Source organism: Prorops nasuta, unplaced genomic scaffold (assembly GCF_024137725.1).
Source record: "Prorops nasuta isolate Cenicafe-Biocafe unplaced genomic scaffold, Cenicafe_Pnas_1.2 PNAS00013, whole genome shotgun sequence".
Taxonomy (NCBI): domain Eukaryota; kingdom Metazoa; phylum Arthropoda; class Insecta; order Hymenoptera; family Bethylidae; genus Prorops; species Prorops nasuta.
The window spans coordinates 6,474,436-6,498,321 of NW_027116810.1; the positions used below are offsets into that span (position 1 = coordinate 6,474,436).

Consider the following 23,886-nt stretch of genomic DNA (forward strand, 5'->3'; position numbering starts at 1 on the left):
AAATTCATGGAAAACAAACTTGGGTATGTCATTGATCGACGAGTCAATGAAAAATTCAATCCCACTAATTTTCCACAACCAAAATCATCCTCCTTTAAATTTATCCTCAATTCTATCTCTATACCTTCTCGTTCGTGTACACGAGACAAAAATGGTTGAAATTGAATCGCTCATCGTCATCTTCAATAAAGATGGCGAGGGCAAGCCTCGAGAATTTCGGGAAATTTAGTTACCTGAACACAGTAGAATATCACCGACGATATTCCTAAGAGATTTTTTCATGCGAACCACCGACTCCATCCAGAGTTCCTGCTCCTCGGCAAGACCATGTATAAGCTTAACAGCTCTCATCATTCTGTCCTCGCACAGTTGTTTCTCAGCTTCCAACTCGTTTCTCTTCATTTCCGCCACGCGAAGCTGAGCCTCCAGCTCCTCGATCTTCTCTTGCACTTCCGTCAGCCTAGCAATAGCCGCCGACAATGTTTCTTCGGTTTTCGTCAGGATCTCTTCGGCCTTGGCCAGAGCCGCCATTTTCGGTGCAACTTTTTTATTAACGAAGTAATAATTGTACATGGCGTGCACCCACAAACAGAGCGAATGGCAAGCCTTCGACACTTGGAGGACCTAATTGGCAGGGCGAATTTTATCTTTGCAAAGTATTCCTTCTTCCTCGGACCTATATAGAGATAGTAGAGCTATATAGGCAAAAGTATTACTTGCGAAGGTTCGAAGGAAGGATTCTCGATGTACGGTTGGAGCTTCTGAATCATCTCAGCTGTAAGATTGTCCTTGTTATAACTCTCCATCATGTGAAGAAAGTGGCCAGCGTCCGCCAACATCTGACTGCCAGGTGTCCAATAGTCCAATATTTTCTCACCTGGCATATTTCCGGGTAACTGCGTGCAATTGAAAATACACACACTAATTATTCCTCTGATCTCTCATGATGGGGATGCCATCATTAGCATCGCGTCATTTTCGAGCAGAGAAAGAAACCTTGTTCGGTTTGATATCATTCACAATGCACATCGCCTCGATAACTAAAAGCACGCCAACCGGTGGCCTCTTCATTGCCTTCACTTCCGTAATATCGCCTTTGTTCAGAGCTTTTAAGCTCATTTCCGCCGCGTCTAGCAGCGGCTTTGCCTCGCCTGAAAAAACAACGAGCACCACTGTTAAGCTCCTTGATAAAACACTCGACTTACTGGAGCCTCTCCATGCACCACTTTATATATATACCAATCACTATATATATATATATATATATAGTGATTGGTTCAAAAAGCCTTGGAAAAAATGATTCTTCCATTCAACGTAGGATACAAGCAAGAAAAGTGTAGAAAGCAAGATGTTGAAAATATTTGTGATTTTCACTCGACTGTGCCAAGCAATTCCATCGTTGCGAAATGAAAAGGGTGATGCGTACTCAAATCAAATTCTGCCTCGTCGCGAATCAACTTGTTCTCGCGTTTCAATATCAGCGCAGCCTCCTCCTGTTTCACCGCCTCCGATCTCGTCTTCTCAGCTTCGATCTGCAAATAGAAATTATTTTCTGTCTTCCCTGGGACGTAAAGACAAGGAACAAAATTATTTCAACGATTTCGCAAACATTACAATGTTTCCTATGAAATATTACATTTTTCCTGCACGAAATATTTAACATTACTCTGATACAAAGAATAAATCTTTCGAATCTTATACGTAGCACCAAATCCTCTCGATTCTAAGATGCTAATTATTACAATGTGGAACAGAGTAAAATTCACTGTATGCGAAAAAAACAAAAATTATTTCCTCTAAATAGCTAGATGACTGCTATAATTATCCATTTCATAGACAATTTGTGTAAATTTACTGATTTACACTGTAATATTTATTATTTTACCAAATTTGCATTGAAAATTGGAAATATTGCCATTTGGCAATCGAGGGGATTTAGCGTCATGCCATCATGGTAATTCTTACAGTTTTATTTTCTCAGTGCAGGAGAATCAACTATCAATTTCAAGCCCTTTGGGGGCCACTCTCTCGAGCGTTTCTCTTGTACCAATGAAAAAAGTAAAAATACACGCGAAGGATTGGAGAGGAGCTTGAACGAATTGTCTGTAATTACTTATGTAAAATTGATATTTTTTTTACTGCTCTTGAAAAATGATTAAAGTGTCTTCGATACTCACCGTACCACGCCTAATTTGCTCGATCACTTTCGCAGTGTTTTCCGTCGCCAGTTCTAAATGTGGCTTCATGTCTTTCAAAACTTGTTGCATGTTTTTCACATCCTCTGCAGTACTGGCGAGTTTGGCCAGACCTGTTGAGAGTCCAGATGAAAACGTTAAATCCTCATCGTTCATTCCGATCGATCACTCGATATTTTTCGGATGATTAAACTTATGTTTCCTATATATATATATATATATATATATATAGTATAGGGGAAAGGGAGGTAAAACGGACATACCAGGCAGAACGGTCCAATGTTATAACTTCTATGTTTATATTCAATATATATTAGCGTTCAATACAATAAGAGTTTAGTGAGTAAGTAGCACCGGACAGAGAATAAACATAAGCCGAAGGACATTTTCATTGAATATATAACTTCGCTTGTAAAAAATGGACGGCAAGTACATAAGTCGTATCTAGCATGATTAATATATAATAATATAAAATATTTTAATTAAAAAAAAAATAGTGAAATCCAAATGTTAGGCAAGTATAACTTTTTACCATGGCGAAAATTGAAATTTGGAGAAAAAAGTAAATAGCAATACAAAAATTACTTGCCGGGCCCGTTATGTGCAGTCGTATTAAATAGCCACATTTATAACTTACGAGAAGTAACGCTTATATAGCAAGATAACGACTTACACATGGATATTACGGGCCCGGCAAGTAATTTTTGTATTGCTATTTACTTTTTTCCAAATTTCAATTTTCGCCATGGTAAAAATTTATACTTGCCTAACATTTGGATTTCACTATTTTTTTTAATTAAAATATTTTATATTATTATATATTAATCATGCTAGATACGACTTATGTACTTGCCGTCCATTTTTTACAAGCGAAGCTTGTTCTTTGTGGGATCTTATAACGTTTTGTAAGAATATAGGAATTAAAACTAAAAAATTGTTTTAACTAATTCAATCTTACAAAACATTTTCCAATGTTGTGATCGTTCCATAATGTAACGCTTCAATTCGAGATATTAATTTATTAATCTAATAAGTAAAATACAAAATACTACAATGATGAGTTCTTATCATAATTACACTTTTAGATGCATTTAACATAGGATTCAATGACTGTTTGTATTATATTTTCAACATCTTATAACCAAAATCACCTTAAAGCCTCTCGCTTTCAAAAATTTATTTCTAAATTTACCTTTAAATCCACCTTTTTCTTAGTTGTTGCTCTCACTATCACCTTTGCATTATGGCTCTTTCCCTGATAAACTAGTGACATTTATATATTCTTTTCATTAATATAAACTGTAAAATATGTACCAGTTAATGTAATGGAAGCCTATGATTTTTAGGTATACTGCTTTCAGTTTCCTGAAGTTACACATCGTATGCTCTATTACATGTGAAATATTGAAATCCTGAATTACTTTTATATTTACACATCTACATGATTTTATTATAATTTTCATCAACTATGTGATTTCTAATTCCAAAGTTGTATGCCCAAAATCACCTGCAAGTTTTTCCCTCTCAAGGATTTTCTTATGAATTGACTCATTTTTCCACCTTTTTCTTAGCTGTCACTCTCAATATTAACTTTGCATTATGGCACTTTCTCCGGTACATTAATGCCATTTATAATTTCCTTTCATTAATATAAACTAGGAAATACACCAACTCCTGCAATGGATGCCTCTCTTCTTTAGATATATAGTTTTCAGCTTCCTAAATTTATTCACCGTATGCCCCATCACATGTTAAATATTGCAATCATGAATTCTTTTCATATTTACAGATCTACATGATTTTGTTATAATTTTCATGAAGTATGTGATTTTTAATTCCAAAATTGTATACCCAAAATCATCTACAAGCCCTTCACTTTTAAGGATTTGCTTAGAAATTCATCTCTTTTTCTTAACTGTTACTCCCAATATCAGCTATGAATCAGGGCTCTTTTTCAAGCAAAATAGTGCCATTTGTATTTTCTTTTCATCAATATAAACTCGAAAATACACAAATTAATGCAATGGAAGCCTCTATTTTAGATATACTGCTTTCATTTTCCCAAATTTATTCACTGTATGTTCTATCCTTATAACATTTCCTGTGCCAGAGTCCTCAGATGTTCGTTTCGCTAATTTCTATACACTGTTGAAACTGGTCGGACTTCTGGTGCTACAAAATGGAGTAGAAACCATTAATTTTTGGACTGACTTGCAATTGAGAATAAACATTGCATTTTTTCATCCATACCAATGACCAGTATACTGCCTTTGGCCTAGAATACTAGCATAGGTAACAGAGGAAAACAATTAATAGTTATTAACTCAATTTTTCAGAATTTCATCCAATGAGTCTCATCCTTAAATTATGGCTGAGCAATTGATGACGTTTTTCTGAATATTGGCTTATTCTTACTTTGCCAATCTTTCCATGCTTTCATCTTTGCCTGTTTCAAGTACCAGAATACAGGAGTGAGAAGCCCAGTTGTTCATTCAACTCCAATAGTCAGTATGTGAGCGAACCTTCTTCCTTGGATTTTTAACTCTATTGTACCAAATGTATTTATGTCAAAGCACAAGTATTACCATTTGCTATAAGACACTTCCACAGTGACTGTATAATACTAAATGATAACACTATGAGTAAGCCTGAAATCAAATTCATCATTTAACAATTTTAATCTTCAAAGAAAATAAATATTTGAAGCAACATGAAGCATCTCAGTTACTTACCAGTATTTGATTTTGCCCCATCTCCATTTTCTTTATTGCTTGTTGACCTAACTTCTGTAATATTTGGTTGTCTTCGCATCTTTTGTAAACATCTACTATCGTATAATTTGTTCAAATCCAAATACTGGTCAACTTGTATTTTACGTAAATGAAGATTCTTTGGAATGTTTCATATCTTTCAAATAAGCATTGCCATAATTTAATCTGAAATATTTGTTCGTATATATATGATATAACCTATCGGATGGTTACAATCAATATCAGTTTAAAGAAAACAAAAAGCAAAACATGCATTTGATTAATGATTTCAATACCTGAAAGTTTAGCATATGATTACCTTAACAATTTCTTTCAATTAATATCCTCCTGATAATGACCGATGCATATTAATGTTGAAAGTATACTTCTCATAGGCACAGAGTTGTAAATATTAATCTTATTTAATCCAGTCAACTCTATCCTCATCAATGAAAATGAAAATGTTCTGTTTTGATTAAATCTGAAAAAGAAAGACCACAAAGTACCACAAAGTATACTACATCCTGCATTGTAAAATATAATGTTATACTTATCTAATTCGCGAATCCTTCAGTCACTGTTAATTGAATTTATTTGTGATTGTAGAAATTTAACAGATGCAATATCGCAACACGATGAATAACCTCACTGCATTAAATAAAAATAACCTCACATTACAATTTACACAGTTCAATATATAGTCGCCGAATTAATTATCGATTATATCGATTTTAATTGACAGTTCGCAACCATATACATATAGTTTGGTCGTTGAGTATATTATGTTGAAAGCGTTGTGAAAATGACGTCATTTTTTTTAACGACCAACTTCAGCCCGAGACATACATCCTGACATTCCTGACTGGAGAAGAAGATTATGAAGGAAAATTTTAATTTTCGATATATATATAGATAACAGAGTATGAGATCTCTGGATTGCGTGAACCGATTTTGATGTTCTTAGGCGCAAATGAAAGCTTTTTCAAAACCATTTTAAAAAAAGCTTTACTTAAATAATGGCAATGGATTATTCGCGGAGAAAAATCGGTTTGAAAATTGGGACGCCCCAACTAGCTGTATAAGAGAGTAGTGCCTCGACGGCGGTATAGGCATGACTTTTTCTACTTTTATGTACTTGCCGTCGAGACACTGCCATGTCTCTTGATAAGGTAAATTAGTTCTTATATAGTTTAATCTAATTTTCCACAATCTAAATGGTCTATACTTTTTTAGTAAATCATAAATAAATAATTAAGTGAATGGTATGATACAATTATGTATTAGCTACAAAACATATGTCATAGATTATTGTATAATTATTTTTATGTAGCATAGAGAGATAGAATATAATTTTGGAGAGCATTACTAAAAGCAAAACGGATAAGGCAAAATGGATCTTACGGACCGTTCTGCCTTCTGATTCATTTAATGTTGAGGATATATGTTATTTCTTATTAAAGAATATTATTTCATTTTCTTAGATGGTAAGCAAATATAAAAGAAAGAATACTTCTGATAACAATAAAAAGAAAAGGGGAAATTTTAAAAGGAATCATCGAGGTTCTGATACAGAACAGGATGCAAATTGCATTTATTGTAATAAATTATATTCCAAATCTACAGAAGGTTGGATATAGTGTCAAATGTGCTGTCAATGGGCGCACTGTTCTTGTGCTGGTGTAAGCGAAAAAGTTGATAGTGTATTTAAATGTAAAAAGTGCATTAAATAATAATTATTTAGAATGGTTTATTGTTTTTCGATGGCGTACCGTTTTACCTTTATGTAAAAGCAAAATGGACCAAAATTATTATTTTTTAAATTCAAATTTTCTCAGATGATAATTATTTTTTTTTTATGTTGATTTATATAATGTCTCAGCATATATTATTTGCAAGAAAATATATTTCAATTTATTAAAAAATTTAATAATTTGTTTACAAACACTAAATTTCTTTAAGTGTCCCATCTGCCTCCCTTTCCCCTACCAATCAAGTCTTTCTATGTTACACGCGAAACTCTCGAGGCTCGAATTTGTTTTTTCAATAAATATTGCTGTGTGCGTGCTGCGTTATCAGGCAGACGAAGCGTTTTTTTCTGTAAAATAGCGGCGATGGATAATTGCTGCTTCCTTTTTGACTCTCGATTCGTCCGTATATATAGATATACGTATCCTGCTGCGAGAGCTGGTCGGATCGATAGCCCAAAGTTAGCGCAGGAATTACAGGCTGACATCAGACGAGTCGTATTTAATTCATAGATCGTTTAACTATACTGATACCGGTCTTTCACCTTTGACCCCGATTGACCTATCCTCTTGTACTCGCTGCTTTTCTTATGCATAACTTTTCGTCGCACGATAAATCAGATTTTAAGAAGGAAACTGTGTTTACTCGACGATTGTTTATAATTAATTCTGTTTTCTTGGACCAGCTGGTATATATATAATTATGGGATTTGTGGAGGTTGCACCATTCGATGGAGAGGAATCAATAAAATTGGCAAATTGGTACGAACCAGTCGATAGTCGAGCTATGGCAGCAATGAGCTCGTTCTTCTTAATTGATAGAAGGTCACCGTAGCGTGATAGTAATTCCAGGTACGAGGTGGGTGTGACATAATTGTGGCGTCCCAATTCCTGTTCGTTAAAAAATATTATCGAATTATTATTAGTAGTATTATATCCCGAAGCCGCCCGCATGGGCTCTGCAATTAATTTACGGTGAGAGATTAAACGTGGAAATGATTGGATTTGTAACTGAGAATATTTAAAAATTCATGTTATTCGCGCGACTGTTGATGAAAGTTTATTCCGTCGTCAAATGAACATAATCACGCGATGATCTATTCAATTTTATTGAACGTACGTGTCTCTCGTTTCGTGTATCGGGGTAGTTTCGTCAACGTTAACCACCACTCTTACACGACACTGGTATTAAATCTTTCAGGTCAGTCGTTTATGTTGCTCATGGTTAATGGACGGCACGAGCATCCTTTAATCCTCGATAATACGCTTAAATTTCTACCAGTTACGTCATTCACTGGTGTTTTAATAGCTCTGCACTTATTTCATACTGTGTATAATACGTATATAAGTACGGAGCCCCGGTTAAGCTTCCTTTACGGTGTATCATTTGAATAACGCTCGAGCAAAAGATGCCTGAGGAGAATCCAAGATCCTTGGCATTTTTTTCTTTGGTGTATAAAGTCTATCTTAGAGTACACTATAAAACAAGATAAACGCTTGAGACAACACAAGCCGCGTTCCTTTTTTCCTTATGAAAAACGTGACTGAAAGTTTCGAGAATCTTTCTTCGTCGATACTGTGCGAAATTTTCTCCTTTGAACTTGTCGTTTGGATAAACTTTCCTTTATCTATATATGCGTCCTGCTAGTTTTTAGTCACGCGAATGAAACTTGGATATTCTTAGAGGGTTTAGAGTTAAAATTGGATTTTTTGTTTGTTTTTTTGATGGTTCTTTGAGAATCAAAATATGTCTAGGATGAAATTTTTATAGAAAATATATGCATAGTATTCAAGTTGGGCGTTATTCAAAGATTACCATACGCGTCATGGAAATGTATAAATTCGTGCAAACTCACCTCCAAAAATATCTTACTGGCATCTTTTGTGCTCGAGTGCATATATTGACAGGTTTTCACGATCGCTTTCATGACATCCTCCGTAATAGAGTCATCCTTGATACCCGATAGAAATTGTAAACCGACGCTCTGAAAAATTGAGTGGAGAAAGTATTAACATACGAAAAGCAATAGAGCTGCTTGGGAATGAAAGCTCTGCAGGAAAAAAGTTGAACACCTTGTTATTATTGAATACAACGCTACATATATATATATATATATATATATAGAATACAATAAAGCTATAATATTACAGTGGTAACAATAAGGTGTTGAAGCTTCATCCCAGATCAACCGACTCTTCTTTCAAAGAATAAATAACGAGGAATCGCAATGCAACAATACTTGAGTTTTCAAATGTATATACGAACCTGAAGAGCAGTTTCCGGCCATGGACTGAACCAATCGATCGTACAGCAATTTACTAGAGCAGGGAATTGCCTGATACGAGCACGGAATATCTCCCCAATGGGGCTGTGCGTTAAAAAGACGATTCGATCAAATTAATGAAAAAAGAGTAGCAGACCAATTTCGACAAAATATTGTTGTAACAATCATAAAAGGCGATACGTCGAGTGTTTCTAACACCCGAGGAACCAGACAACATATTTCGTATCTCGAATTGTGCCATTTCAAAAGTATAATTATCGATCGATTATTTATTTGCGGTTAAACCTATATAGCTTTTTATACGTATGTCGGTGACAAATTTATCACAAGGATTGTCTCGAATAATAAAAGGATTTACCTCATCGTGAAGATCGTGTGCAAATTATTTCTGACGATCTTCAGGAAGGCTGAGTACAGATTGCTCTTATTAATTTGCATGCCAGCTTCTTGCAGCGGACCTTTCATAGCGAAATAAATCTTATCCATCTCATCGTGTTTGTAAAGATTCGGGACGTCTCCGTTGTTCAGTATATTATTTATATCTTCCAGCATGGAATCAAACTTGATCTAAAAGATTTGAATTATAACCAAGTTAGGCAAGTCTCCTTGATTGGCATAAAAAGAACAAAATCTGTCCTTGCCCGAAAGTTCTACAATCGCAATATACCTATAGAACCATTATTTTTACCATAAATAAAGCTCGAGAGGCAGTGAGAATCTTGCATGAAAATTGCACTTGTTTCTCTTTATTTTAATAAGGATTCGTAAGCTGCTTAATTACGCGTCGATAATTAGTCGTAGAACGACAAGGGCGTAAATTAATATAGCTTTACCGTCCAGTTTTATGTGTACAAGCTACTTATATTTTTATATAAGAGAAAAGTTTATATTGCTTTGTTGGGAAATATTCGACAGACTATAAATCGCGCTGGATGTTTAAAAATAGCAGTACGTCGTTGGAAATTCAGTCTTGGGTTTGTTTCATCAATCATATTGGCTGGTCCCCTATAGCGAAGGATTAGCCAACTCCTTGACAAGGACGGTATTAAAGAGTAACATGCGCAATATTCGAAAAAACTGTTGATGGAAAATAATATCACAAGGTGTTTTCGCACAGTTGCTTATATACAAGGTTTCCCTCTATTCGAGCGAAAGCTCATAATACTCTCTATGGTATATTATTTACCAGGCGATAAGAAAAATAGGAATTCTCATGCAGGATTCGTGGCATTCCTTTCGTTACACTTTTAACGCCTGCACGATAATGGCTTATAATAAGCTTGGAGCTTCCGCGATTATATGTGTGGAGGATAAAACCGATCGTGCAATCGCTACATTGTTCGAGCTCTATCGGATGGTTTAGTGGATTATAATGAGATTGAATCTCGATATAGGAGCAAATAGCAATTTCAGTGTCAGAATTGCATTACCTGAGTATCCGAGAACAGGAAGACTATTAATTGATTATGCACGCCTGCCTTCAACGTTAGGCTCTTAATGTCCTCGCGCCAGTCGTGCATGGAATAAGCTTTGCTCAGTTGTATTTCAAAACACTGATAATCCCGGATATAAGATGATAGCCTCGTCAAACTTCTTCGTCCTAAGTAACACATATTCCTCTATATATATATATATATATATAGTTGGGCGTATCAAGCATATAATATGCTTGTATAGAGAAGCGATCAATTAAGCGCTGTCACTGTAGGCCTCATTATAGCTCCAAGTGTGAAATTCTTCTGCAAAATCGCGGAGTACCTCGAGCAAGGCACGCGCACGTTTTCACCAACTTTTCATAATAAAGAGGACTCGTTCTCTCTCGATTTTACGAGTTCTTTTTTCTTGAAGAAAATGAGCCGTATACTTTGTATAATAGAGGGGGCTAAATATTACCAGACCCTCCCATTCCTAAGAGCAGAGCGTTCCCCCTGGGCTGACGAAGAATTCGTAGAATTCGGCAAATATGATCTATAGCGTCGTGGAAGAGCACTAGGTTCATGGGGGATGTCGTCGAGCTATTATATTCTTCGAGGAACTCCTTCAAAACGCCTGATAACTGCAAGTGACATGAGAATATCTACATATAACGAGCCCTTTGAAAACGACTAGCACGTTTCTATATATACCTATATTTATATATGTATATCACACACTGCAGTAATATGTTTTCTATCTAGTCTAGCAATATTGAACGTTTCTTTGCAAAAGAGGCGGGAAAAACTAGGCTAAAAATTTGTATATCTTACAGACTTAGTAAATGTTCAGAAATAAATTTCTCCTCCAGTGGGGAGCTTCTTTTGTTGCTTTATTATGGGAACAACATTTCTGATTGCGCATACTTTGCCGCAACATTTGACGTTTTTAAATTGCTCCTGTAAGTTGCTCGAGCACGCAGCCCCCATGCAATTCTCTTGCAAGAGAGATTACTCACCTTTTCAACGTCGTCCATTTCGTCGTACTGTCCAGTCCCACCCATCAAGTCGCCATAGAACAAAATTTCGCTTCTAATCACCTTATTCAGATCAAGGTCAAGCTTCTCTTTCGAGATAATTCGCAAAAGCTGATCGAACCAATGTCGGTCTGCCTCGTCGACTAGACGATCGCTATAAACTCTGGTATTTTCATGATACCAGAGTAAAAATAACTTCTCCCTGGACTGAAATGGAAAAATTCCAAATCGAATATTTTTCTCCATTAATAAATCATCCCTCTTAAGTTAGCAACGCGTATCTCGCTCTAAAGCGATTATTAAGAATAACGGGACCGATATGTTTTTCTTCGAGTATTCCAACTTATTAAATTTCGCGTTCAACAAGGTCGAAACTATTTTTGTGTTTCCTCTGGCTAAAACTCGAGTGCCGAGAGCATATGCGCTGCACAAAACATTCTCTTGCACTTTGGCTAGCTAGATTCAGCAGCTCTGCTGTTTCATGCAAATCGACGCAAAGAAAAAAAGAAAATTAACGAAACGAGAGATGAGATCATCATCATGAACATGGTCGTAATCGCGAAGAGCTAATAGTTAGATTTTACTGGAGCACTCTGCCACTATCCATATTTATATGGAAGGCGATGTTTGTGCAAAGTAAACGTGTTTGCGAGAAAAATTAATATTTACCGCCATTTTTGTAGGATCCGCCATAAGAATTCCTTGGAAAACTTTGCTAAGGTCGCGCAGATTAAAAGTATAATGCGACTTGTCGGGAGTGGGTAAAAGTGCTTGGCGTATGGTAGCAAATACGTTTAAAGTAGCGTGCACCACGGCTTCTAGTAAATCTCCCAGCGAACTTGTTCGCGATAGCCACGAGTTCAGTATAGTGCCAAAGATGTTTATCTGCAATTAAATAAATATATATATATATACATATACATTTTCATTATCCGCGTGCTCTGCACACCGGGGACTGTTATATATATATATATATGTATATAAAGAGCTGTGAAAATTATTATTTCTTTTTTGTTTCGTATTTTTGCCGAACAACAGGGTCGAGTAATAATTTCCAAACGATGAAATCAATCGTATGTCATTGGTGAAATGTGCACGGCGATTATTAGATCGCTCTCTGCTAATCCGGCGACGGTTTGGAAGAAACAGGGAGAAATAAAGGGGGGGGGGGTGTGTGTGAGAGAGAGGGAGAGAGCGTCCCTCCGTTGACCTTGCATGGTCCGAAGAAATGTGGCTGTACTATATAAGGTATAAGCCTGAAAACGACGGAGTTGGACAAGTGGTTACGTTACGTTGTTAGCCAGCCACGTGCTGTTAAGCTAAATTATGATAAGTGCGAGGACGATTTACGAGGTCTAATTGCAGCTAGGAAAGGGCGTACGACAAACAGAAGGTTATACGTGAGCCTCCACATGCCAATGTTCCTGGCGTGTGCAAGTTTTTCACGAGCTTCAATTACGACCTATGGGCGTGGATCACGATCCCATGGAATAAAACTTTAAGATGATGGAAGAATAAGCGTCGCTCTCCGACCTTACCATTTTAACATTTCTCATCGTTATACCAACCAAAACGCCAAATCCTTTCTCGTCTCTCCTAGCTTTTCCTCCATTTCCTTCAAATTCTCTATTATTGTCGTCCAGACCTCTAAATCTCCTCCAGTCAAACTTATACCGATGGAATGTACATACAGGGTACATCTGTAAAAATACCCTAGAGGATAGATTGAGAAACGCGCGTATCTCGGTAATTAGAAGAGATGTTAAAATGCTGCATAAGACTTTTTCCAAACGTTTTACTATTCTCATTCGGAAGGGTCTTGTGTTAAATTGTGATAATTATGGTATACTTATGGAGATACGCGTGTATTTACTTGAATCTATCCTCTGGAGCTTTTTAACCGGAAGACCCTGTATACCTTAACACTGTCCTCCATCTCCAGAAACGCCAAAAAGTGCATGTGTCGTAAAAGTCTTGCAGTTACTGGGTTTCTTCCACCACCCGGTGGAGCCATGGCACCTATAAAATTCACGTCCTCTATCAACCTGAACGATCCGATTTCCTTCCTGTCGTACCATCCTGCGGAAGATCATTCGATATATATATAGTCAAAACAATATTGATAAAGGTCCGCTTAAAATTTATTATATTCCAGTGATTTTCAGTAATCACCATTTATATTGTACATACACCCGTATAGATGGTCAATCGAATAATTGAACATTAGATTGTGTTTGGACTACGAGTGGAAACATAATAGAATTAAATTATATACGTGTGTGGCATTAGGTGGAAAATTGTTAGGCGTGTCTGCAAATGCTTTGGTATTCAATCTGTGTTCTAGAAGCTGCTGTGGAATCTTGTTAATCTGGCGAATCTATAATAGAGTCAAATTTGACGTAGTTGAATAGCATCCCTGATATATCTATTGTTTCGAATAAAGCCTTATTATCGGTTAACTTGAAGAGACTAAATAACTATGTTTCTCATTGGCTATAGATCGTTTCACCGAACCACACGGTATATCAGCTTTATCCTCAGCTTGCCACGGAAGCTCGACAAAACCTATTATCGTAGACTCAGATTTCATGGATCGGTAAGATCTTTGATCGAGGTAATAAGTAATTCTGAATAGCGATAGAATTTTCACTTTGTACTCGAGAAGTTTAACGACGTTGCATAAAAAATCAAGGACGCCCGCCAGACATCTTAAATGGAATGCGAATTATCGGGGTCCGTGAGCCAAAGGATAAGGCTAAATTCCCCTACACATCAGGCCTTCGTTGTCTCCTCGTATTCTCTTTAAGAGTACCAGAGAAGCGTCAACTTTGTTGATGCTCTATTTGAAAATTTCTATCGACAGTAAATGCTTTTATTATTCAACTAAAAAGAAATTTGCTCGAATTGTTGCATTTTTAACGCGCGGAGATAACTATATAAAGCTGGTTTTTAAAGTGAATGAACGAATGTGAAAAAACTCGAGATTATTCGTCACGAGGACATCAGAAACACACAAAGTTACTGAAACAGACTGGAAAGTCGCAGTTAGGGGACCGGCTTGATCACAGTCCAATGGGTTTTCCAAAGAAACTTTAAAACCCATAAATTGCCATGGAATGCGAATACGTAGGCGATATTCCACTTGAGAATACGAGATAAACGTTTGTTTAAAGAGAGAATTACAAATAACTTTATTATTTTTCTACTAGAATTTACGTCAGTCATATAACGCTTTTTCTACATTGAAATAATTAAAAAGAAATTGTCGAAAATAAGGATTAAACTATACCTATTAAAAATATAAACTGCTTAAAGCGGAGGCAAAAATATGAAAAAATTCAAGATAATTCGTCACGACGATACAAAAGCACAGCACAAACTTACCGAGACGTACAGATTTAAAATTCGTACAATAGTTGAAGGATCGAGATGATCACAGTGCGAATGTGTTCTCTTATACGAATCTTTTCTTTCAAACCGATAAATTGCCATAGAATACGAAGGCGATATTCCACTGGAGGATACGAGAGAGGAGGCGTTTATTTAAGAGAGAATTACAAATAACTTTATTATTTTTCTGCTTCAAGTTATTCGATCGTAACACACTTTTGATACATGAAACTAAAGGAAGATAATTATGAAAAAATAAGGATGAAACTATCTAGGATAATGCAAACTGTTTAAAGCGGATGAGAGAATATGAAAAAAAGTATAAGACTATTCATCACGACGACGCAAAATATACAAAAAGTTAATGAAAGACAAACTGCAAAGTTATAGTTGAAAGATAGGCTGGAGTACATAGCGAATGAATGTTGTTATACGAACCTTGAAAATCCATAAATTGTCGTAGAAGTTCGATAGGCGGCTGAGCACCGTAAGTCTCGCGCGCAGGCATATTAAAGTCATCGATAAAAAAGATTTGTTGTTTGAGGAACGGTGGTCCAAAAGCACCTTTGCGCCTCTTGTCCAATTTGCCATCGATCGTGTCCTTTATTAAAGTGATTAAAAGGAATATGATTGCTATGCGGCGAGCAGCGAACACCTGCCTCGATCGATTTAACCGTCGAAAAATTGATGACCAACGGCGGGGGGGGGGGGGCCTCTGTGCGATCTCGCCAGCAAAATCAATGCAACCCGGTTATAAATCACCGAGGCTTTTATTCATACCTGTATCTGATTGGCTGACGTTTGCGCGGAAAAAGTGATAAAATCGCAAATGTACTTCTTTGGCATGCTTCGCGAGAGTTTGGCCGTGATCGTCAGGGTTTTTCCACTTCCGCTGGGACCCACGCACAGCACGTTTACTCCACTCGAGACCAGATACTCGATCAACGTTCCGTTCCTCACGCTGTCCACCGTCGGTACCTCGATATCTGCGCGAGACAGTATATATATATATATATATATATATATATATAGTTATTAATCTCATTAAACTATAACAATACTCTTAAGACGAACCTGCAAATTTTGTCTCCGGGGTAATTTTCAAACGAGGTATATCGTTTTCCCATTTCAACCACTTTGGTGGAATCGGCTCGGTCCCATCGATTTCATCCATGAAGCCACCGTCGTGCAGTCTTTATCGTACGAACAACGCGCAATTTGTTAATGCGAAAAAGTTTTAAACTACGATAAGATAATTTGCCATGCAAGTTGATTACATGCAAAAAAAGTATACATCTTTGGTGGTTGAGAGGTTTTTTAAAGAGGGAGGGGGGTGAAAGATAATCACTAGGAGGTGGTATTAGGTATTCGAAGCAGAAACGAGCGATCGATTAAATTACTGTATTAGCTGACATTATGCGCTTCAGTCGCGAGACTATCGAATTTAACAGGTTCGATGAGCCGTGACGGGGGGGGGGGGGGGGGGCGACGTCATCGATGGAAAAGGCAGAATCGAATGGAGGGTCTTCTAACCTGTAGTCAAATATTAATCCTTCTTCGGGGAATCGCATCCAGTGTTTTTCCTTCTTTTCAACGTTTCTCAGCCAATCGTTGAATATTACACGACTCTGATAATCGCAACTGGCACCGAGACTCCAGACAGTGGCGAAAGCTGCCCATGGCTCCAGTAAATTAGCTAGAGAAAAAAGAAAAAAGTCTATTTCTCTGCTATATCCCCCCTTCCCTCCTCCTCCTCTAGCCACTTTTAAATTATGCCAGGCCAAACACCATCCACTCTCCTTGGCTCCGTTTCTCTTATTAAACAAGTTTTCGATTTCAGCGTCGAGAAACTCGATAAATATGGATCATCACTGTATAACACCAACAGCGTCACGACAATATTAATTAGAGAGTCGATCATTTTCTCCTTACGTATGGTCCTCTGAAAGGAAAAGCTAGGCGGGGGCTTCCCATCTCGACCAGCCATTGGTCCGAATCTATAGTCCATCAGATTGATGTAGGCTTTCAGGATACCCAAATCCACGCTCGGAATAATCTCTCGCATTTTCTCCCTTAAAATTTTTAATCCAGGAAACACCATTTGTTCGGATAGCTTCGTTATCTCAGCGGAGTGCTCGATTATTCCCTGTAAAGTTGAATAGAAAATGTATTCGGCTTTCTATAGTAAATTTATATACAGGGTCTTTTCCTAACAGCAGAGCATAGGAGATTCGCGTTAGTTGACTATAGCACTCGGAATGATCGAATCTGAGAGCGCTGATTGGTCAATATTACGTAGTACCAATAACAGATAATAAGCCGTTACCAATAGTTGGATACAAAAAATGAGATTCATCCGCCATATTGGTGTGGAGAAATGTTTACATGCTAATCCTAGCAGAAAGAGGTGTAAAATGGAGAAATGTCAAATGGTAAGGTTACTATATAAAGTAAAAATTGAAAATAATGAATGGAAAGTACGAATAATCTTCATTTTCATTCAAAGCATTCAATTTTTACTTTAGTAACGACAACATTTGACATTTTTCCATTTTACACCTCTTTCTGCTACGATCAGCATGTAAACATTTCTCCACACCAAAAAATGGCGGATGAATCTCATTTTTCGTATACAACTATTGGTAACGGCCTATTATATGTTGGTACTACGCAATATTGACCAATCAGCGCTCTCAGATTCCATCATTCCAAGTGCTATAGTCAACTAACACGAATCTCCTATGGTCCGCTGTTAGGAAAAGACACCCTGTATATTATAACAATTCGCAAACTCACTTGTGGCAATGTTTTGGTCCAGCTCCGAATCACTGCGTCCGCGCTCAGTATTTTTGGATCCAAGTACACCATGCCGCATCTAGTTTTCATATTTACCAAATTCTTATCGAATGGAGCGTAAAATAGAAATAAGGAATATGCGGATTTGGCATTGCATAAAATCGAGTTTTTCTGCTACATCGATCGGTATTCGCTAGTGGAAATAATAATAATTACACGGATGGAGAAAAAAGAATTCGATTGATGTTATTTGCATTTGGGGCAATAACGTTAACGCGCTTTGGACCCAAGGGAACCGTGGCATATCTGAATTTTACAGAGATTCGTGCAACTTGCAAGCCAAGGGGATAAAAAGAAGAAAAAGATTTGAAATTATATATCATTAAACGCGCGAAATGGCGATTTTTCTCAATTTATTTACGGAGCTTCATGTACCTAAATTATTGTAATCGAGAATAAAACGAAGAAATAATTCAAATTATATTTGCAAGAATTCGAGTTTTACCGTTATCAAATATTATTTACTAATGGGAATTGGATTTGGACGGAGAAGAAGGATTCGATCGAAACATTTATTTAACGACAGCTGCTGTGGATCCGTATATGTAAACCGTGCCATGGCTAAATTTTACAGAGTTTCGTGCAAGTTGTAAGCCGAGGGAAAACAAGGAGGAAATATTTGAAATGATATCACTCGACGAAATGGCCGGGCTCTTGAGGTACGTCCATATAGGAATCCGTATTTGCCGATGGGAACAATGAATGGATGGAAAAAGGAATTCGGTCGAGGCGTGCATTTGGCGCGATGGATCGCATAATATGCAAATGCGGGGGAGGTCCGACGTGGATGCGAGTGGGTACGTGATACGCTTAGATATACGTTGAATAATTTTTCTCATGACAAGAAACCTTTCCATTACCTCGAGACGGTGGCTGGCGAGGCTGATTCGAGATCGGCCACTTCGAACATCATTGTCTGACTCGGAAGTAGCTTCATGATCTCACCGGAAGTCAAGCAGAGCTTCTTATTATCGTCCAACACCGTGTTCAGATTCTCGATCCAAACTGCATCGACCGGTCCGTCGAAAATGTACCAACGATTGTGATCATCCAACGCCGTGGTTCCCTTCCTTATCAAAGCCGGCAAAATTCCATCGGTCCTTGAGAAAAAAATGGAAAAAAGGTATACGGAACATTATTCTGCCGAATAACTTTCATCCACAAAAGTTTCACTCGGCTGCTCAAGGGGGAATGAGAAACCGACGAGAATACTAAAAGGAGCAACGACAGTATTGTTTTATCTTTGGAAAATATAAAGCTATACGGTGAGAATAAAGCTCTATATACATATAGATAATAAAAGAAAAAAAAAATTCAATTTATCACACGTGCATGCGGGCGAGTGTAAATAAATAATCATGGGGTTTTCTTTATATAAACGAGAGATAGTCTCCTGCATATAGCTTATTACAAACTAAACAAGCTGAAATCGGAAAATGCGACGATGCGATAATATGCATTAAGGCGCTTTATCGCGTACGTGCAATGACGTATTTTCCAATATCTCGTTAATATCGCGCATATATATATATATATATAGCATTGGTGCGCGGTAGTGTGCAAATGCATAGACGTTGATTTGCGGATAAAAATGGAAATAAAGGACGGAATATTTTCTTATGGGAGCAACGTGCTCGAGCAAACACACACAAGCTGCTTCTAGAAATTTCGCTACAACATTAACGGGCAAAAGGGGAATTTCCGAGGACTACGAAATAAAATGATATTCAAGGCAATCTTCGTCTAGCAGCAGGTTTTCAAGGTATTCCAAAAATGTGAATGGCCTATGTGTTGCAGTCTTTTCTTCCACGCGTTATTTCCTCGCATAATTTAGCGATATTCCCCCCCCCCCCCCCCAGTAGCTCTTAGTCAATAAGTTTTAGGGCTCCGGTGTGGGAACGCTTTCCAGGTAATTTACTGTGTACTTGTGTGTGTGTGTGTGTAAAAAAGCAAGGAAAAGTGGCGAATGGCACACGTGGTGGGTTTTTTCTTTGCCTCGGAGCTGGTCGGTGTATAAGAAAAGAATAAAAGGAGAGACGAGGTGAAAATTGGGTGGTTGCGTTTAAACGGGTTTCACCTACCATTCGTGTGTGTCCAGGTCGTATTCTCCATAGAGCTGACCCATTGTGATGGACTTTGGGTTGAGAATGTGCGTGTGGATCCGGACGAATGGCTTGTCGTTTGGTTGTCGCTGACCCTTCAAGCTCGTGCAGGCATCTCTTAGCACCTCGTAACACTGCGAATCGATAAAATTCATCTCTAACATCGTTCACCAGCCACCCTTGATTTTCACGATGCAAAAGAAAACGTAAACGAGCGGAAACCAACTCCAGCAGCCAGTCAACTAATCGAGAGATATCATTTCGGGAGTAATTTAAAAATTGAAAAAAATGTTGGATGATCCTTATTGGAGCTGATGGATGACGAAGCTGCGAGAGAAAGCGAGTCGAGTGGAGTATTATTGTTATTTATATTAATAGTGATGAGAGCGAGAGTGATCGTGTTGGGTTGGTTGCTTGGCATCGAATTGGCAGTCGCTGACCCTTGAAACTCGTGCAAATGCCTTTTAGCACCTCGTAACCCGAAGAATGAATAAAACTCATCGCTTAGCAGCGTCAAAGTGCTGGTTACGAGTGCGCCAGGCAAAAATATGAGAATTCTAGAACGAAGATGAAACACGGCGAGGGGGAGTCGCGCGCGAGGAACGTGATTCATCATTTCCTTCCATTAAGCGTCCACCAAACTCTTTTGCGTAGGTGCTAAAAAAAATTGTTTCCTGGAAAAATCTGCTAGTTACACGAGTGAATGCCCGGCTTGAGGCCGCGTTTTATCGTTCTCGCGCTGCACACTGCTCGTTTAATGTTCTCTTTATCATTGTTATTCGTGGTAAAGTGGCGACCAAGTCCACCCAATAATTCCCTCGAATAAAATTCTTTCTCCGCGAGACCGTAATTCTCTCAATAACGTGCGCGTACGCGGAACATTTTTAATTTCGGGATGAATCTCCTTTGATATTTTCATTTACACAAAGCGAGAGTCGCAAAATTGAAATAATTTGCCACTTTTCTTCATTACGGTTGACGATTAATTTTTCCAGTAATTATTTCTTTCCTATACGAATACGATGTTTTTCCTGGATTTTAATATTTTTTTAATAATATACACCTATGTGTACCGAGTGTTTTTATAATTAGTGGTAATTTCGAAATGGAGATCTCCCTTTATTAACTCTTGATACAATGCGAGTGGCAAAATTAAAATAGTTTATTAGGTTTTTTTTTCGTTATTATCAGCGACAAATTTTTCCAATAATTTATTCCTTGGTGGTGTTGTGTATCATCGTTTCCACTCGACTTCAATCTTCTGAATAACGTGCAAATAGAAAAGAATTTTAATGAGGGTATATAGAATTTCGAGATGGATTCACTTGGAAACTTCTCGATGCAACGATAATCACAAAATCAAAATAATTTGTCAATATTCTTCATCATTAGTTTAGCATGACAATGAATTTTGTCAATAATTTCTTTGGCATTAATAGTGCTGTTCTTGCTCAATTGTATAATTTTATGAATAACATACGCGTATACTAACACGTTTTAATTAATGCTGCTTCGAGATGAAGGCGCGCTATGAAATTTCTCGATGCAACGAGAATCAACAAATCAAAATGGTTTGTCGATGTTCTTCATCATTGCGAACAACAAATTTACCCCCAATAATTCCATCCATGCAATAACACTGTTTTCGCTTTGTTCTGATTTTCCGTATAACAAACACGTATGTATATTAAACATCTTTTAATTAGCATAATTTTACAGTAACTCTCTTTCATAGTTTTTTGAGAAGAGTCCCTTTACCGCTGAAATGAGATATCGCTACTTTTTGAAGAAAGGTCTGAAAAAACTACCCTTCCATTAGCGAAGAAGATCAATTTTCCCTTATTGTTGGGAACGCGTCTCGCTCGATGGAAAATTGTTATTAACGACGCAACTATAGAGAAGCGGGGGAGAAAAGTGTCACGAATGCGATTCATACCTCGGGGCTTTCAATGCTCCTGCACGACTTTTTCCAAGGACAATTCTGATCAAAAACCGACTATTTGGTTTCCACCAAAGCCTTAACGCTGGTAATCCTCAGGGCTATGGAGATCGAGAAGCGGTGAAACGGGTGGAAAAAGATGCCAAATGGAATAATTAGATGAATTTGCGATTTAGCACAGTGGGACAGGGCACAGATTTTTGCGACGAGTTAGGAGCAGGATTCAAGCTGTGCTGTGGAATCCCCCAGCACGACATCTTTTATTAAATAGGATTAAGCAAGAATTGCGTGATACGTTCCCTGCGTTCAATTACACGGAGGAGGAAGTGTTTGATCGCTCCTTAAAATTCAGCTGGACTTGAATGGTCGCAGGTAGAAAATAGAGGGGAACGAGCGAGTTTTCGAAGCGTAGAACAATTTTCGTTAACGTCCCTGCTATATCGTGAAATGCGCACACACACACACACAACGTGTGAATATTTCTCTTTCGGTTTCCTGGCTCTTTCGAGAATTTAGTCTCTACTACCCCCCCTCCCTTCTTAGCTAATCCATTGAATGATTCACGCATAGCTCTCTCCTACATTTCCCAAAGGCTTGCAGGATGGTTGTTTGACAATTTTCAGCAGCTACTCGAGGAAAATATAACTTTATGAACATTTTTTAGAGCAAAATCGTTTAATAAAAAATTGTACGAAAGAGAGAGACTTGTTGAAATGTTTTTCTTGCGAAAGAGTATTTCCTTTTTTTCATACAAGTTTTATCCAGCGAAATTAATATAATAAAGCTCGAACGCCAGTGTTGAAAATACGCTTTGCATTAAGGATAATAATTAAATCATGCTATATACTTTAAACTTCACACCACACACATACAAAGCTTTCCTTTGAGCATATACTTCCTTCATATTCTATACTTTCGTCAATTTGACACTTCCGCAGATGAGGATTCTTATAAAAGGCATAACTTTGACCTTTAATTACTGTGTGATTTGTTCTCAGCAGAATTGACATTTAACAGCTTATGGAAATATTAATTTCTGTACATTTGAAATGTAAAATTGTTTATTTGAAAGCTTTAGAGGGGGCTTTTGAAAAATTCAATCTGGACGAGACAGCTATTAATTGATTATGCAAGTTTAGCATTTGTACACAATAAGACGTCAAACAAAATCCTTCTTTTCATGGAATAGGAAAAATGCAACAGTCCATTATTAGAATAATGGCTTTCAATCGAATTCACGTTGAGTTTCTTTTCAATGGAAATATGCGTCAGTTGGGATTTGAATTTGTCGAAAAGAAAAAAAAAAAAAAAAAAAAAAAAAAAATGTGATTGAAGAAGCGAATTAATCGAGAAGAGAAGAAGAGTAAAAGTGTAAATATTGGTGAGATTGATTCGACATGAAAGGGTAACTCGGGGAGGGGATGAATCGATAAGGAAGTGGAAGAAGCGTTCGAAGAGAGAAAAAGGGTCAATAAATTAAAGAGGGGCGCTTACGCAGCAGCGGGAAAAACAGGGAGGAGAGATAAGAAGAAGGGACAAGTTACAACGAGTAAACTGGCTGACTGTGAGTGGCGTCGCAATAAAGTAGCAGGCACTAGTTAGATCGTCTGATTAGATTTACAGCGTCCGACAGTTACGTAATTCTTCCACTTTGCCCCTGTAATCTTTCTCTATGATATTCACAGCGTTCAATTTCAATGGCAGTCCCTTCTACCTCCTTGTATTTCACAGAAATAGTCTATATATAAATATATATATATGTATACCTGAAAGCAGGCTTCCATCCCAAAAGAGAGAGAGAGAGAGAGAGGGAGAATAATTTTGATTTTCACACGGTACAATTTTCGGGAGGGAAAAATCCTAAACGGTCTGTTGCTTTATTGCGATCAATAGTGAGACTTTTCAATTGATGTTCTTCACAAGTTTTCCAGAGGATCAAGTGCATTTTTTTTTTTCGCCTCTTTGTCCAAGCAACCGGGAAACCGAAAGGAGTTACGGTCGATCATATAGGTTTTTGGATCGCAAGAGTTTTCCGACGCGAGCATCGAGTGGTGTGGTGCGGCAAAAAAGGCAATTCTAGCTCTGGAAAGCCAAAGGGTTTTTCAACTAATGATGGTTCAGGGGCGAAAAAGCAGCACCAATTCGCAGTAGAGAGAGATCAATGTTTGGTCCAGC

At 37.5% G+C, this 23,886-nt stretch overlaps 1 protein-coding gene across 1 annotated transcript in view; it reads right to left on the reverse strand.

The window, feature by feature from the left end:
• Positions 1-23,886, reverse strand: part of LOC136778166 (dynein axonemal heavy chain 1-like) — a 69,703-nt gene that overhangs the window by 6,648 nt on the left and 39,169 nt on the right. Inside the window, exons 24-45 of the mRNA XM_066734776.1 lie at positions 19,752-19,906; positions 18,531-18,770; positions 17,611-17,689; positions 16,771-16,960; positions 16,348-16,510; positions 15,889-16,007; positions 15,595-15,800; positions 15,253-15,415; positions 13,343-13,503; positions 12,094-12,309; positions 11,407-11,631; positions 10,869-11,031; positions 10,406-10,575; positions 9,334-9,542; positions 8,957-9,059; positions 8,547-8,675; positions 7,461-7,581; positions 2,178-2,308; positions 1,427-1,532; positions 997-1,151; positions 717-896; positions 234-624 (exon numbers count right to left, since the gene is read on the reverse strand). Of these exons, the coding sequence (XP_066590873.1) occupies positions 234-624; positions 717-896; positions 997-1,151; positions 1,427-1,532; positions 2,178-2,308; positions 7,461-7,581; positions 8,547-8,675; positions 8,957-9,059; positions 9,334-9,542; positions 10,406-10,575; positions 10,869-11,031; positions 11,407-11,631; positions 12,094-12,309; positions 13,343-13,503; positions 15,253-15,415; positions 15,595-15,800; positions 15,889-16,007; positions 16,348-16,510; positions 16,771-16,960; positions 17,611-17,689; positions 18,531-18,770; positions 19,752-19,906 (3,775 nt within the window). The remainder of the gene's footprint in view (positions 1-233; positions 625-716; positions 897-996; positions 1,152-1,426; positions 1,533-2,177; positions 2,309-7,460; positions 7,582-8,546; positions 8,676-8,956; positions 9,060-9,333; positions 9,543-10,405; positions 10,576-10,868; positions 11,032-11,406; positions 11,632-12,093; positions 12,310-13,342; positions 13,504-15,252; positions 15,416-15,594; positions 15,801-15,888; positions 16,008-16,347; positions 16,511-16,770; positions 16,961-17,610; positions 17,690-18,530; positions 18,771-19,751; positions 19,907-23,886) is intronic.